Here is a 16,106-nt window from a genome sequence, read left to right on the forward strand (position 1 = left end):
AGTCCAAGGGACTCTCAAGAGTCTTCTCCAACACCACAGTTCAAAAGCATCAATTCTCTTTAACAAATTATTATTCACTGTTACCTTAGTCATTGTAAGAATCAAGATGGATTATGAAAGTCATTCTCTACCATGCCCACTCAACAATATAAAACCTTTAACATGACAGCACACAATTAAACTGATTGAATGGAGGCTTTGCAATATTACAAAGCAAAATGGAAGAAAAAAAGGGTAACATGTAATTATATACTGTAACTTAGAAGGTACATTTTATTTTAAAATGTATAATAATTAAGTGTAAGTAAGTGTAAGTGTAGTTGCTCAGTCGTGTCTGACTCTTTGCGACCCCATGAACTGTAGGCCACCAGTCTCCTCTGTCCATGGGATTCTCCAGGCAAAAATACTGGAGTGGGTTGCCATTTCCTTCTCCAGGGGATCTTCCCAACCCAGGGATCAAACCTGGGTCTTCCGCATCACAGGCAGATGCTTTACCCTCTGAGCCACCAGGGAAGCCCAACAGGGTATAATAATTAGATGAAAGCTAATAGGATAACTTTTTAAAAAAACACTGAAAAAGGAAAAATAAAACATCAGACACATCCCTTGAGCTAACCTCAGCTAGGTCTCAGGGACCACACTGATATATACATGACTATTGTCCAATTGAACTTTCTGTAATAATAGAAATGTTCTAGAGCCAGTCAACGTGAAAGCCACTAGCCACTGGACAGATTAACTCTATACTTGACTTCTCTCTGTACCAACATTGACAATGATGTTGTTGAGTGTCTGAAATACAAAACATGAGAATTCTGTCACTATATGAGACTTTGTTGTGTCAATAAACAATGCCAATATCACAAGCGACTAAGGATTACTTTTTGTCATGCTCTGTGCTGTTTTCATGATATGCTCCAGATTGAGGGGGCAGTCTCCCTCTAGCTGCCAGCCTCATAACAGAAGGGAAGAAAAGAGAAACTGCCTGTAACCTGGGCTTTTCAAGTTTCCATTTAAAAGTAATTCATCCCACTTTCATGCACGTGTTACTGATCAAAACAACCACAGCCTCTCTTGATTTCAACAACATGTAATATGGCCAATCTGATGTTAATGGGCCCAAGCAACATAATCCTTCTCCAAAGAGCAGCGGCAAAAATTTTCAACAATGCTGCAGTCTACTACAAGACTAAAATTTTGATTCAGTCACAGAACACATGTAAAGTTATAGGACATTTTGCTTTCATGTGGTCCACCAATCAGCATATAAAATGCCTCAATAATAGCTCTTTCCCAGCTACCTCCCAACAACAACAACAAGAAATCACCATAAAAAGCAGCAGCAACAGAAATAAGAAGAGCAGCAATGACCCCAGTGCTTCCCGAGCCCCTCCTCCATGCCAGGTATTGTTGCGGGTACTTGATGGACACGATTTTACTGAATTCTCTTACCAGCTCCTGGAGGCTGGTGTCATTTCCCTCAACCTTCTTATGAGAGAAGAAGCAGAGGCTCAGGACCAAAGCAAGTTTCAGGCAACCGCTGTGCTCACTTTCATCACAGATGTCTCAGACAGATTGACCTCAAACCTCATTCCTGTTCCACATTTCAGCACTGTTACCATATGCCTGGCTCTTCAGCAATTGTAATATCAGTATTGAGAGGTCGCTCCAGGACAAACTTGACCTGGTAACCCCACCACTCTACAGTCCTTATCCCCCACCACTCTACACTTCCATGCTCAGCTGCCCTCAATGTAACGTATCTGGCCCCAGCAGGAAGACAATCTTCTCATGACCTTTCTTGGAAAATGTGCACTTTGGGGGCCTATCTACCACTTTCCATTAGCTGTTCAACCTGGAATGTGGGCTGACTTCAGTTGTGGACGTCTGAACAAAGACCTAGGCAGCAGCAAACAACTGGAAACTGGAGATGCGCTCTAGTCTAAACGCTCTGGAAAGACGGTGAGGGGATGGCTCTGAAGCCTCCTGCCAAAAGGAGTCAGAAGGAATGGACAAGAGTTCAGGTCAAAATCAATCCATGGCAGCATCTGAAAATAACTGAATGATTCTGAAGGAACAGCAGTATCAGAAATTGAAGATAGGCAATTAAATGATGAGCAGAATGAGAAAGAGCTCTGAGAAGGAAAGTTTAAAATTTGAATCATGTATTCACCTTTCCAGAATCAGTTCTGGTAACTGAGAAGTGAAATGTGCCACAGGATACAGTTTTTGAGCACCAAATGAGCTGGTAAGCTGAATGGTTCTGATTTTAGGCATGCCCTTACGACAGAGGATGAGATGGTTGGATGGCATCACCGACTCGATGGACATGAGTTTGAGTAAATGGGAGTTGGTGATGGACAGGGAAACCTGGCGTGCTGCAGTCCATCGGGTTGCAAAGAGTTGGACACGGCTGAGCAAATGAACTTAACTTACTCGAACTCACAGTTCTTTTTTTTTTTTCTTTTTAAAAATTATACTAACATTAGAAGTTAAGAACTTGTCCCCAAAGTCAGACAGACATTGGCTTGAATCCATCACTTCCAATTTGTGACAAGGGCAATTAATTCATACTCTCATGACATCAGTTTCTCTAAAGCTTCCACATACGTATCCACAACTTTATTAGAGATTCTAACATACTCTATTGGATGGAGGAGCCTGGTGGGCTGTAGTCCATGGGGTTGCTAAGAGTCGGACACGACTGAGTGACTTCACTTTCACTTTTTACTTCCGTGCACTGGAGAAGGAAATGGCAACCCACTCCAGTGTTCTTGCCTGGAGAATCCCAGGGACGGAGGAGCCTGGTGGGCTGCTGTCTATGGGGTCGCACAGAGTCGGACACGACTGAAGCGACTTAGCAGCAGCAGCAGCAACATACTCTATTATAAATGAATAGATTGAGAAAGAAAAGAATAGAAAAGATTTTAACAATAAAACTAATAAGCTAAATCATGAGATATATAGAAAATTCTTACACTACAAACGGAAATGATACATACATATATATTTAAAATAAAGATGAAATATTTTGGAAAGTATGACAGGCATTAAGATATAAAGGAAGTTTCAATAAATTTCAAGGGACAAATATTAAAAAGACAAGTTATTTAATAATAGTGCAATTAAATTTAAAACTGGTGTTGGAAAAGTAGTGAAACAAAAAGAAAAAGTTGAGAGACTGAAAAAAGTCAACTTATTTAAAGTAATTAGCCTCCAATTAAAATAAGTTAATTAATTTAAAAAATTAACTTATACTCCTATATTACTCATAATAGAAATTATATAAAATTTATAAATGAACAGCAATGAAAGACATATATCAAAACACAGGGAATACAACTAAACATAAATAAATGTATTAATTTAATGAATTAATTCAAAATATTGGAAAGAAATTGATTTTAAAAGCCCCCTTAAAAAACTAGAAAAAGAAAAAAAACAGACTAATATTAAAAGAATAAAAGAAGTGAAATAATAAAGGGCAGAAATTAATGATACAGATAACAAAAAAAAACTAGAGTGATGAGAATAGCAAAAATTCCTCTGGGAAAGAGAAAAATACTAATAAACAAAATAACAGAAATTGATAATGGTAAAAAATGAAAAATAAATAAAATCTTAGGAAAAAAGTACGGTGCCAGTTAGAAATGCAGTTGAGTTTCTTAAAGTATTAAGAGAATATACTATTATTGACTTTATGAAAATTGGCTTTAAAAAAAAATAGAAGGGCTAAATAAATGCAGAATCATTGAAGGAAATAAGTAAGTAAAGTTACTGAAGTAACTCTACAAATCAATGTTGATATGACCAAACTTAAAATGAATTAAAACTACAATATATGATAAACAAAATAAAAATTAAAAATTGATTACTATGTGGAAAAGTCATCTGTTAAAAAGCTTAAAAATCTATGATCAACAGTATATATATTTTGTTGACAGATAATGTGCTATAATAAAAGGGCATAATATATTTAAGAATGAAAAACATAAGTTCAAGATAGCGGCTTTCTCTAGGTTCACTCTTCTCAAAAATAATAATGGAGTTGGGAAGCAGCAGCAGCATTAATTGGTTGGGCTTCCCATGTGGTACTAGTAGTAAAGAAGCCACCTGCCAATGCATGAGACGTAAGACATACGGGTTCGATCCCTGGGTCAGGAAGATCCCCTGGAGGATGGCACAGCAACCCACTCCAGTATTCTTCCCTGGAGAATCCCATGGACAGAAGATCCTGGCGGGTTACAGTCCATAGAGTACCAAAGAGTAGGATACGGCTGAAACGTCTTAGCACACATGTACAGTAATTGGTTATAGAGGCATCAGCTAACTCTGAAAAATTACAGTAGAGCAGGTCAGTATAACACACAAAGCTTTTTTTTTTTTTTAAAGGCTAACAAAATGAAAAATTATTTGTCAAATCTGATTAAGAAAAAAATGAAGACAGAATTAACAAGACTGAAAGACAGGAGACCTAAATACTTAGGTAAGTCCCATAGTTTCAGATATGAGTTGAATTTGTTCCCTCACAAATTCATATGATGAAATTAAGCCCCAGTATCTCAGCCTTTTTCAGTGAACAATGCAAAGAAACAGAGGAAAACAATAGAATGAGAAAGACTACAGATGTCTTCAAGAAAATGAGAGATACCAAAAGAACATTTCAAGCAAAGATGGGCACAGTGGACAGAAGCAGAAGCAGAAGATATTAAGAACAGGTGGTATGAACACACAAAAGAATTGTACAAAAAAGATCTTAATGACCTGGATAATCATGATGGTGTGATCATTTAGCTAGAGCCAGACATCTTGGAGTGCAAAGTCAAGTGGACCTTAGGAAGCATTAATACAAACAAAGCTAGTGGAAGTGATAGAATTCTAGCTGAGCTATTTTAAATACTAAAAGATGATGCTGTGAAAGTGCTGCACTCAATACACCAGCAAATTTGGAAAAACTCAGCAGTGGCCATAGGACTGGAAAAGGTCAGTTTTCATTCCAATCCCACAGAAGGGCAATGACAAACAATGTTCAAACTACCCCACAATTGCACTCATTTCACATGTTAGCAAAGTAATGTTCAAAACCCATCAAGCTAGGCTTTAGCAATATGTGAATCAATAACATCCAAATGTACAAGCTGGATTTAGAAAAGGCAGTGAAACCAAAGATAAAGTTGCCAACATCTGTTGGCTCATAGAAAAAGCTAGAGAATTTCATAAAAACATCTAGTTCTGCTTCACTGACTACACTAAACCCTGGGACTGTGTAAATCACAAAAAATGGGGAAATTCTTAAACAGATGGAATACCAAGCCACATTACCTGCCTCCTGACAAACCAGTAAGCAGGTCAAGAAGCAACAATGAGAACTGGACATGGAACAACAGACTAGTTCCAAATTGGGAAAGGAGTATGTCAAGGCTATATATTGTCACCCTGCTTATTTAACTTATATGCAGAGTATATCATGCAAAATGCTGGACTGGATGAAGCACAGGCTGGAATCAAGATTGCAGGAAGAAATATCAATAACCTCAGACATGAGATGACACCACCCTTATGGCAGAAAGCAAAGAGGAATTAAAGAGGCTTTTGATGAAAGTGAAAGAAAACAGTGAAAAAGCTGGCTTAAAACTCAACAGTAGGGGTCGGATGGGGAGGAGATGGGAGGGAGGTTCTAAAGGGAGGGGATATATGTATACCTATGGCTGATTCATGATGAGGTTTGATAGAAAACCACAAAAGTCTGTAAAGCAATTATCCTCAATAAAAAATATAAACTAAAAAAATGAAGATCATGGCATCTGGTCCCATCACTTCATGGCAAATAGATGGGGAAACAATGGAAACAGTGACAGATTTTATTTTCTTGTGCTCCAAAATCACTGTGGACGGTGACTGTAGCCATGAAATAAGAGACGTTTGCTCCTTGGAATAAAAGCAATGACAAACCTAGACAGCGTATTAAACAGCAGAGACATTATTTTGCCTACAAAGGTCCGTAGAGTCAAAGCTATGGTTTTTCCAATAGTCATTTATGGATGTGAGAGCTGGGCAATAAAAAAGGCTGAGCACCAAAGAATTGGTGGTTTCAAACTGTGGTGTTGGAGAAGATTCTTGAGAGTCCCTTGGACAGTAAGGAGATCAAACCAGCCAATTCTAAAGGAAATCAACCCTGAAAATTCATTGGAAGGACTGATACTGAATACTTTGGCCACCTGATGTGAAGAACTAACTCATTGGAAAAGACCTTGATGCTGGGAAAGACTGAAGGCAGGAGGAGAAGGGGATGACAGAGGATGAGATGGTTGGATGGCATCACTGACTCAATGCACATGAGTTTGAGCAAACTCAATCCAGCAGATGGTGAAGGACAGGGAAGCCTGGCATGCTGAAGTTCATGGGGTTGCAAAGAGTCAGACACTACTGAGCAACTGAACAACAACAACCACAGAATATAACTGAATTTAGAGACAGGGCCTTTAAAAAGGTTAAGGTAAAAAGAGGTCCCTCGGGTGAGTCCTAATCCAATAGGAGTGGCATTCCTGAAAGGTAAATACACACAGAGAGGGAAAGACATGGAGGCAAAGAGACAATATGGCCGCCACAAGTCAGGGCGAAACGTCTCGGAATGCAGCCAACCAACCCTGTCGGCACCTAATCTTGGACTTCTTGCCTCCCGAACTGTGATTAAATAAACTTCTGTTGTTTAAGCAACCCGGTCTGTGGTAGTTTGTTACGGAAGCCCCTAAAAACTAACACACCTGGGCAAAGGAAACCCCCGTATTAATAGAGACAGCACATGTTCACTTTTCTGTCAATGTAACACTTGTGAGTTCTCTAATACATTGCCATTTTATTTTGACAGATCTTTAAAAAATGTCTTAAAAGGGCAAGACATTTGATTTACTGCAAACATGTTTTAAATTATTTGCAAAATTTATAGAACTTGAATAAAGCAGGAGGAAAACATTCTGAGATGTTCAAGTATTATTTATATAGGAAGAAAATTCAGAACACTTGTATAACTTTATTTTAAACCTCTCATTCCCTAAAGAATTGTAATTTTGGCTTGATCAACATCTTTGGTGGAATAACATTTACTGATTATTTACAGGCTGGTGCTTATTTAGGATTTATTTTGTAAAGACTGTGATGATGAGTTCAATTCAATACATGATTTTATTGCAACTTTATTATAATACAAATTTAAAAATTAAAGCTTTACTAGCTCCAACACACAAAAAAATCCAAAACCAGAAAAAAAAATCTGGCTTCTCATTGTATCCTATATATAATAAAATGAAATAATCACAACAAATTATGAATACTTCTAAGTACCCTGAGTTGCAAACAGGGCTTCCCTGGTGGCTGAGAAGATAAAGAATCTCCTGCATTGTAGAAGACCTGGATTCAATCCTGGATTCTGTCAGGAAGATCTCCTGGAGAAGGGAATGGCTATCCACTTCAGTATTCTTACCCAGAGAATTCCACAGACAGAAGAGCCTGGCAGGCTACAGTCCATGGGATCACAAAAGTCCAACAGGACTGAGCAACAACACTTTCACTTTTTAAAAGGGAAAACAACATTATCTTCAAAACAGCAACTGGGAACATACACCTTCTAGGTAATATTAGAAGTCCAAGGAATTAGGAAACTTTTAAAGGTAAGAATTGGAAATAATCAATTGAAAACAGATGTATATCTAATTAATTTGGCCAATGCTATGATATTTATATGTCTCAGTTGGAAACTGTATTGTGCTATTCTGTGCTAGACAGTTATCATATTGCATTGTTACAGGGTTAGTTTTTTGAGGAAAAAGAAATCCTCTTGATGCTGTTTTTACATATAAGAACACGACTCTCGTCTACTTTCTTTCCCAAGGTTCTTCCTGCTTTTACTGCTTCCTGGTACTTGGATTTCTACTATTAAAAAGTATGTGAAAAAAGACTTAGAAAATCTGCAAGAACATGGCTAAAGCAACATGATCATCCAATCACTGAGAGGTTAATAAAAGGGCATAGGACTAAACGCTTCAGTGTGTCTAACCCACATATCTGAGACAGAACTAAAAATCCCAGATACTCAGTGGTATTATAATGGATCAATATTTTTTTTAAACCTAAATCTGTCCCTGACGGCTTCCCCAGTGGCTCAGTGGTAAAGAATCCGACTGCAATGTAAGAGGTGCAGGAGACACAGGTTCGATCCCTGGGTTGCGAAGATCCCCAACCAGGAGGAGGGCATGGCAACCACTCCGGTATTCTTGCCTGGAGAATCCCATGGACAGAGAAGCCTGGTGGGCTACAGTCCATAGTGTCACAAAGTCCGACACGACTAAAGCGACTTAGCACACACATACACATACACACATACACAAGCTGTCAACACATCACTTATCAGCCACTAGTACCTAACTTATGTCCAAATTTCAGTTCATTTTTTATAAAGATCTATCACTATTTAAAAAATAAATTATTTACAAAGATTTTTATCAGTAATAAAGATTCTATACTTGCCTTTTTGTATAAAGTTGGTTCAATGACAGTTATCTCAAGCCATAGCTCATCTTGAGCCATATCACATTCAGTTGCTTTTTACCTTCTTACTTTTAACTTCTACTAAATCAAAGAATCCTTACTTAAACCAAGAGACCATCAGAGGAATGACTGCAAGCATTTGGCAGCTCCTGAGGATGTTGTAGATAATTACATCAGAGAAAGGATTAAGAGGCGTTTGTCATAGACAATGATATCCAGCATTTTATCAGATGGTAAGTTATTAACTGTAACATACTGAAAAGGTAGAATGCTAAATATTTCCACTAGAGAGAGAAAGGTAAACAGATTTATAAAAGGGAGCCTACTACACTGAGTATTTTTCAGTTAAAATAAAGAATGAGAACTGCAAACCACTACTCTGTACTCAAACAGGCTTGGATTACAGGTGAAGCACTGATGGGGTTGGTCACAAATGCCAGACGCGGTGACAGACATCTCTGTCAGTTAGTTACATACGGCTCACCATTAACAAAAAAAATATCATAAGGCAGGATTCTGGAGAAAGGTATCCCAGCTAAACCTAAGATCAATTCAGTCATTCTCAAATCTTGTGCCATGCTAAACCACAACAAACATAATCACTGCTTCTACAGTGAAAATAGGAAACACAGTCCTTTTCTAGAACTTATAAATAAGTAAAAAATAAAATTCCCTATCTGTACCAAAGACAAGTTATGGGGAATAAAAAAAACTAAACAGTCAAAAAGAGTTGGGACACATGAATAGTGAGAACTAAAATACATCACTCTTTTTGCAAGCTGGGCAAACTGGATGCTTTACTTTAATGAACCATGGAGAAGGACTGATTGATTATAAGGGATGTTGCCTTATGGTTTTTACTGTTCACAAATCACTGATCTCCTTATTGTATTGTCTATATATAGTAATCAGCTTTCTCCCTCTTGCTTTTTGGGGAAAGAGTTGAAGGGACAGGTTGGAGAGAATTTTACCTCTTCAAAATTATCCTCACATATCAAACCTGACAGGCTCTTGAAGTTTAACAGCACCTTCACAATTCCAATTTCATAGAAGCAAAAACAGAGATTTACACCAAAGAGATGACATAAATTGACCTTAAAGCCCAATGGCCTGCCAATTATAAATTACAGATTTCCAGGCCTATTTTTCTATGAACAAGATATATAAGCTAGTTATTGGCTGTAAAATTAACAAGTCTATATAAATTATTATAAAAAAGAAAATCACACTCGAAAAGCTATTGTTCAAAATAATCCTCACAAGAAGCATAATAGTCATCTCTTGTTCTTCTCTGAAATCAACTTGACATTATTATTAAACAAATTTTGAGAGACTTTATTAAGCAACGAAAGAAAGTGCACCACAAAGTGGAGGGGCTTGGGAATGTGGGGAGCCCTAACGATTTTCACCAACTTCCACGTTTTAACACTTTCCTTGGCCTCTTGTTTTTCACTGCCAATTATAGATGTATATTTGTGCTCATAAAGGCCTATCTGTAGTATGGTTTATTTTTCCATTTTTTTTCTAAAATTTCTTTGACCTTGAAATCAATTAGTTTCATTTCACAGGAAGAGTCTATGCTAATTCAATAATGTTATTTTCTAATTCAGAAATACTATAGCATTGGGAAGAATATATTGTATCATATGAAAACTAAGCAAACTTAAAAGATAATACTTTTCTGCATAATCACTCTACTGAAGTTTGTAAAAGTAAGTGAATTAAGTAAAAGCAATCAGTGGCAATTAAATTCCTATCTGTCTTTCTTTTTTTTTTTTTTTTTTTTTTAATTTTATTTTATTTTTAAACTTAACATAACTGTATTAGATTTGCCAAATATCAAAATGAATCCGCCACAGGTATACATGTGTTCCCCATCCTGAACCCTCCTCCCTCCTCCCTCCCCATTCCATCCCTCTGGGTCGTCCCAGTGCACCAGCCCAAGCATCCAGTATCGTGCATCGAACCTGGACTGGCAACTCATTTCATACATGATATTTTACATGTTTCAATGCCATTCTCCCAAATCTTCCCACCCTCTCCCTCTCCCACAGAGTCCATAAGACTGTTCTATACATCAGTGTCTCTTTTGCTGTCTCGTACACAGGGTTATTGTTACCATCTTTCTAAATTCCATATATATGCGTTAGTATACTGTATTGGTGTTTTTCTTTCTGGCTTACTTCACTCTGTATAATAGGCTCCAGTTTCATCCACCTCATTAGAACTGATTCAAATGTATTCTTTTTAATGGCTGAATAATACTCCATTGTGTATATGTACCACTGCTTTCTTATCCATTCATCTGCTGATGGGCATCTAGGTTGCTTCCATGTCCTGGCTATTATAAACAGTGCTGCGATGAACATTGGGGTACTCGTGTCTCTTTCCCTTCTGGTTTTCTCAGTGTGTATGCCCAGCAGTGGGATTGCTGGATCATAAGGCATGTCTATTTCCAGTTTTTTAAGGAATCTCCACACTGTTCTCCATAGTGGCTGTACTAGTTTGCATTCCCACCAACAGTGTAAGAGGGTTCCCTTTTCTCCACACCCTCTCCAGCATTTATTACTTGTAGACTTTTGGATCGCAGCCATTCTGACTGGTGTGAAATGGTACCTCATAGTGGTTTTGATTTGCATTTCTCTGATAATGAGTGATGTTGAGCATCTTTTCATGTGTTTGTTAGCCATCTGTATGTCTTCTTTGGAGAAATGTCTATTTAGTTCTTTGGCCCATTTTTTGATTGGGTCATTTATTTTTCTGGAGTTGAGCTGTAGGAGTTGCTTGTATATCCTCGAGATTAGTTGTTTGTCAGTTGCTTCATTTGCTATTATCTTCTCCCATTCTGAAGGCTGTCTTTTCACCTTGCTAATAGTTTCCTTTGATGTGCAGAAGCTTTTAAGGTTAATTAAGTCCCATTTGTTTATTTTTGCTTTTATTTCCAATATTCTGGGTGGTGGGTCATAGAGGATCCTGCTGTGATGTATGTCAGAGAGTGTTTTGCCTATGTTCTCCTCTAGGAGTTTTATAGTTTCTGGTCTTATGTTTAGATCTTTAATCCATTTTGAGTTTATTTTTGTGTATGGTGTTAGAAAGTGGTCTAGTTTCATTCTTTTACAAGTGGTTGACCAGAGTTCCCAGCACCACTTGTTAAAGAGATTGTCTTTAATCCATTGTATATTCTTGCCTCCTTTGTCGAAGATAAGGTGTCCATATGTGCGTGGATTTATCTCTGGGCTTTCTATTTTGTTCCATTGATCTATATTTCTGTCTTTGTGCCAGTACCATACTGTCTTGATAACTGTGGCTTTGTAGTAGAGCCTGAAGTCAGGTAGGTTGATTCCTCCAGTTCCATTCTTCTTTCTCAAGATCGCTTTGGCTATTCGAGGTTTTTTGTTTTTCCATACAAATTGTGAAATTATTTGTTCTAGCTCTGTGAAGAATGCTGTTGGTAGCTTGATAGGGATTGCATTGAATCTATAGATTTCTTTGGGTAGTATACTCATTTTCACTACATTGATTCTTCCAATCCATGAACATGGTATATTTCTCCATCTGTTAGTGTCCTCTTTGATTTCTTTCACCAGTGTTTTATAGTTTTCTATATATAGGTCTTTAGATTCTTTAGGTAGATATATTCCTAAGTATTTTATTCTTTCCGTTGCAATGGTGAATGGAATTGTTTCCTTAATTTCTCTTTCTGTTTTCTCATTATTAGTGTATAGGAATGCAAGGGATTTCTGTGTGTTGATTTTATATCCTGCAACTTTACTATAGTCATTGATTAGTTCTAGTAATTTTCTGGTGGCGTCTTTAGGGTTTTCTATGTAGAGGATCATGTCATCTGCAAACAGTGAGAGCTTTACTTCTTCTTTTCCAATTTGGATTCCTTTTATTTCTTTTTCTGTTCTGATTGCTGTGGCCAAAACTTCCAAAACTATGTTGAATAGTAATGGTGAAAGTGGGCACCCTTGTCTTGTTCCTGACTTTAGAGGAAATGCTTTCAATTTTTCACCATTGAGGATAATGTTTGCTGTGGGTTTGTCATATATAGCTTTGATTATGTTGAGGTATGTTCCTTCTATTCCTGCTTTCTGGAGAGTTTTGATCATAAATGGATGTTGAATTTTGTCAAAGGCTTTCTCTGCATCTATTGAGATAATCATATGGTTTTTATTTTTCAATTTGTTAATGTGGTGTATTACACTGATTGATTTGCGGATATTGAAGAATCCTTGCATCCCTGGGATAAAGCCCACTTGGTCATGGTGTATGATCTTTTTAATGTGTTGTTGGATTCTGATTGCTAGAATTTTGTTAAGGATTTTTGCATCTATGTTCATCAGTGATATTGGCCTGTAGTTTTCTTTTTTTGTGGGATCTTTGTCAGGTTTTGGTATTAGGGTGATGGTGGCCTCATAGAATGAGTTTGGAAGTTTACCATCCTCTGCAATGTTCTGGAAGAGTTTGAGCAGGATAGGTGTTAGCTCTTCTCTAAATTTTTGGTAGAATTCAGCTGTGAAGCCGTCTGGACCTGGGCTTTTGTTTGCCGGAAGATTTTTTATTACAGTTTCAATTTCTGTGCTTGTGATGGGTCTGTTAAGATTTTCTATTTCTTCCTGGTCGAGTTTTGGAAAGTTGTACTTTTCTAAGAATTTGTCCATTTCTTCCTCGTTGTCCATTTTATTGGCATATAATTGTTGATAGTAGTCTCTTATGATCCTTTGTATTTCTGTGTTGTCTGTTGTGATCTCTCCATTTTCATTTCTAATTTTATTGATTTGATTTTTCTCCCTTTGTTTCTTGATGAGTCTGGCTAATGGTTTGTCAATTTTATTTATCCTTTCAAAGAACCAGCTTTTGGTTTTGTTGATTTTTGCTATGGTCTCTTTTGTTTCTTTTGCATTTATTTCTGCTCTAATTTTTAAGATTTCTTTCCTTCTACTAACGCTGGGGTTCTTCATTTCTGCCTTTTCTAGTTGCTTTAGGTGTAGAGTTAGGTTATTTATTTGACTTTTTTCTTGTTTCTTGAGGTGTGCCTGTATTGCTATGAACTTTCCCCTTAGGACTGCTTTTACCGTGTCCCACAGGTTTTGGGTTGTTGTGTTTTCATTTTCATTCGTTTCTATGCAAATTTTGATTTCTTTTTTGATTTCTTCTGTGATTTGTTGGTTATTCAGCAGCGTGTTGTTCAGCCTCCATATGTTGGATTTTTTAATAGTTTTTCTCCTGTAATTGAGATCTAATCTTACTGCATTGTGGTCAGAAAAGATGCTTGGAATGATTTCTATTTTTTTGAATTTACCAAGGCTAGCTTTATGGCCCAGGATGTGATCTATCCTGGAGAAGGTTCCATGTGCGCTTGAGAAGAAGGTGAAATTCATTGTTTTGGGATGAAATGTCCTATAGATATCAGTTAGGTCTAACTGGTCTATTGTATCGTTTAAAGTTTGTGTTTCCTTGTTAATTTTCTGTTTAGTTGATCTATCCATAGGTGTGAGTGGGGTATTAAAGTCTCCCACTATTATTGTGTTATTGTTAATTTCTTCTTTCATACTTGTTAGCATTTGTCTTACATACTGCGGTGCTCCCGTGTTGGGTGCATATATATTTATAATTGTTATATCTTCTTCTTGGATTGATCCTTTGATCATTATGTAGTGACCATCTTTGTCTCTTTTCACAGTCTTTGTTTTAAAGTCTATTTTATCTGATATGAGTATTGCTACTCCTGCTTTCTTTTGGTCCCTATTTGCATGGAAAATCTTTTTCCAGCCCTTCACTTTCAGTCTGTATGTGTCCCCTGTTTTGAGGTGGGTCTCTTGTAGACAACATATGCAGGGGTCTTGTTTTTGTATCCATTCAGCCAGTCTTTGTCTTTTGGTTGGGGCATTCAACCCATTTACGTTTAAGGTAATTACTGATAAGTATGACCCCGTTGCCATTTACTTTATTGTTTTGGGTTCGAATTTATACACAATTTTTGTGTTTCCTGTCTAGAGAATATCCTTTAGTATTTGTTGGAGAGCTGGTTTGGTGGTGCAGAATTCTCTCAGCTTTTGCTTGTCTGAAAAGCTTTTGATTTCTCCTTCATACTTGAATGAGATCCTTGCTGGGTACAATAATCTGGGCTGTAGGTTATTTTCTTTCATCATTTTAAGTATGTCTTGCCATTCCCTCCTGGCTTGAAGAGTTTCTATTGAAAGATCAGCTGTTATCCTTATGGGAATTCCCTTGTGTGTTATTTGTTGTTTTTCCCTTGCTGCTTTTAATATTTGTTCTTTGTGTTTGATCTTTGTTAATTTGATTACTATGTGTCTTGGGGTGTTTCGCCTTGGGTTTATCCTGTTTGGGACTCTCTGGGTTTCTTGGACTTGGGTGATTATTTCCTTCCCCATTTTAGGGAAGTTTTCAACTATTATCTCCTCAAGTATTTTCTCATGGTCTTTCTTTTTGTCTTCTTCTTCTGGGATCCCTATGATTCGAATGTTGTAGCGTTTAATATTGTCCTGGAGGTCTCTGAGATTGTCCTCATTTCTTTTAATTCGTTTTTCTTTTATCCTCTCTGATTCATTTATTTCTACCATTCTATCTTCTAATTCACTAATCCTATCTTCTGCCTCTGTTATTCTACTATTTGTTGCCTCCAGAGTGTTTTTAATTTCACTTATTGCATTATTCATTATATATTGACTCTTTTTTATTTCTTCTAAGTCCTTGTTAAACCTTTCTTGCATCTTCTCAATCCTTGCCTCCAGGCTATTTATCTGTGATTCCATTTTAATTTCAAGATTTTGGATCAATTTCACTATCATTATTCGGAATTCTTTATCAGGTAGATTCCCTATCTCTTCCTCTTTTGTTTGGTTTGGTGGGCATTTATCCTGTTCCTTTATCTGCTGGGTATTCCTCTGTCTCTTCATCTTGTTTAAATTTCTGAGTTTGGGGTGTCCTTTCTGTATTCTGGCAGTTTGTGGAGTTCTCTTTATTGTGGTGTTTCCTCACTGTGTGTGGGTTTGTACAGGTGGCTTGTCAAGGTTTCCTGGTTAGGGAAGCTTGTGTCGATGTTCTGGTGGATGGAGCTGTATTTCTTCTCTCTGGAGTGTAATGAGATGTCCAGTAATGAGTTATGAGATGTCTATGGTTTTGGGGTGACTTTGGGCAGCCTGTATCTTGAAGCTCAGGGCTGTGTTCCTTTGTTGCTGGAGAATTTGCTTGTTATGTCTTTCCCTGGAACTTGTTGGCCCTTGTGTGGTGCTTGGTTTCAGTGTCGGTATGGAGGCGTTTGATGAGCTCCTGTCAATTAATGTTCCTTGGAGTCAGGAGTTCCCTGGAGTCAGGGTTTGGACTTAAGCTTCCTACTTCCAGTTATCGGTCTTAATTTTACAGTAGTTTCAAAACTTCTCCTTCTATACAGCACCACTGATAAAACATCTACGTTAAAGATGAAAAGTTTCTCTACTGTGAGGGTCACTCAGAGAGGTTCACAGCGTTACATGGAGAAGAGAAGAGGGAGGAGGGAGTTAGAGGTGACCCAAATGAGATGAGGTGGAATCAATAGT

At 37.4% G+C, this 16,106-nt stretch overlaps 1 protein-coding gene across 17 annotated transcripts in view; it reads right to left on the reverse strand.

The window, feature by feature from the left end:
- Positions 1-16,106, reverse strand: part of CEP128 (centrosomal protein 128) — a 605,049-nt gene that overhangs the window by 190,609 nt on the left and 398,334 nt on the right. Inside the window, exon 20 of one of the 17 annotated variants that reach the window (XM_055538801.1) lies at positions 2,528-2,882. The exons of the other annotated variants lie outside the window; for them this stretch is intronic. Coding sequence (XP_055394776.1) covers positions 2,728-2,882 — 155 coding nt within the window. The 3' untranslated portion in view covers positions 2,528-2,727. Of the gene's footprint in view, positions 1-2,527; positions 2,883-16,106 lie in introns of those variants that run through there. 17 annotated transcript variants of the gene reach the window in all.

Source organism: Bubalus kerabau, chromosome 10, assembly GCF_029407905.1.
Source record: "Bubalus kerabau isolate K-KA32 ecotype Philippines breed swamp buffalo chromosome 10, PCC_UOA_SB_1v2, whole genome shotgun sequence".
Classification (NCBI taxonomy): Eukaryota; Metazoa; Chordata; class Mammalia; order Artiodactyla; family Bovidae; genus Bubalus; species Bubalus kerabau.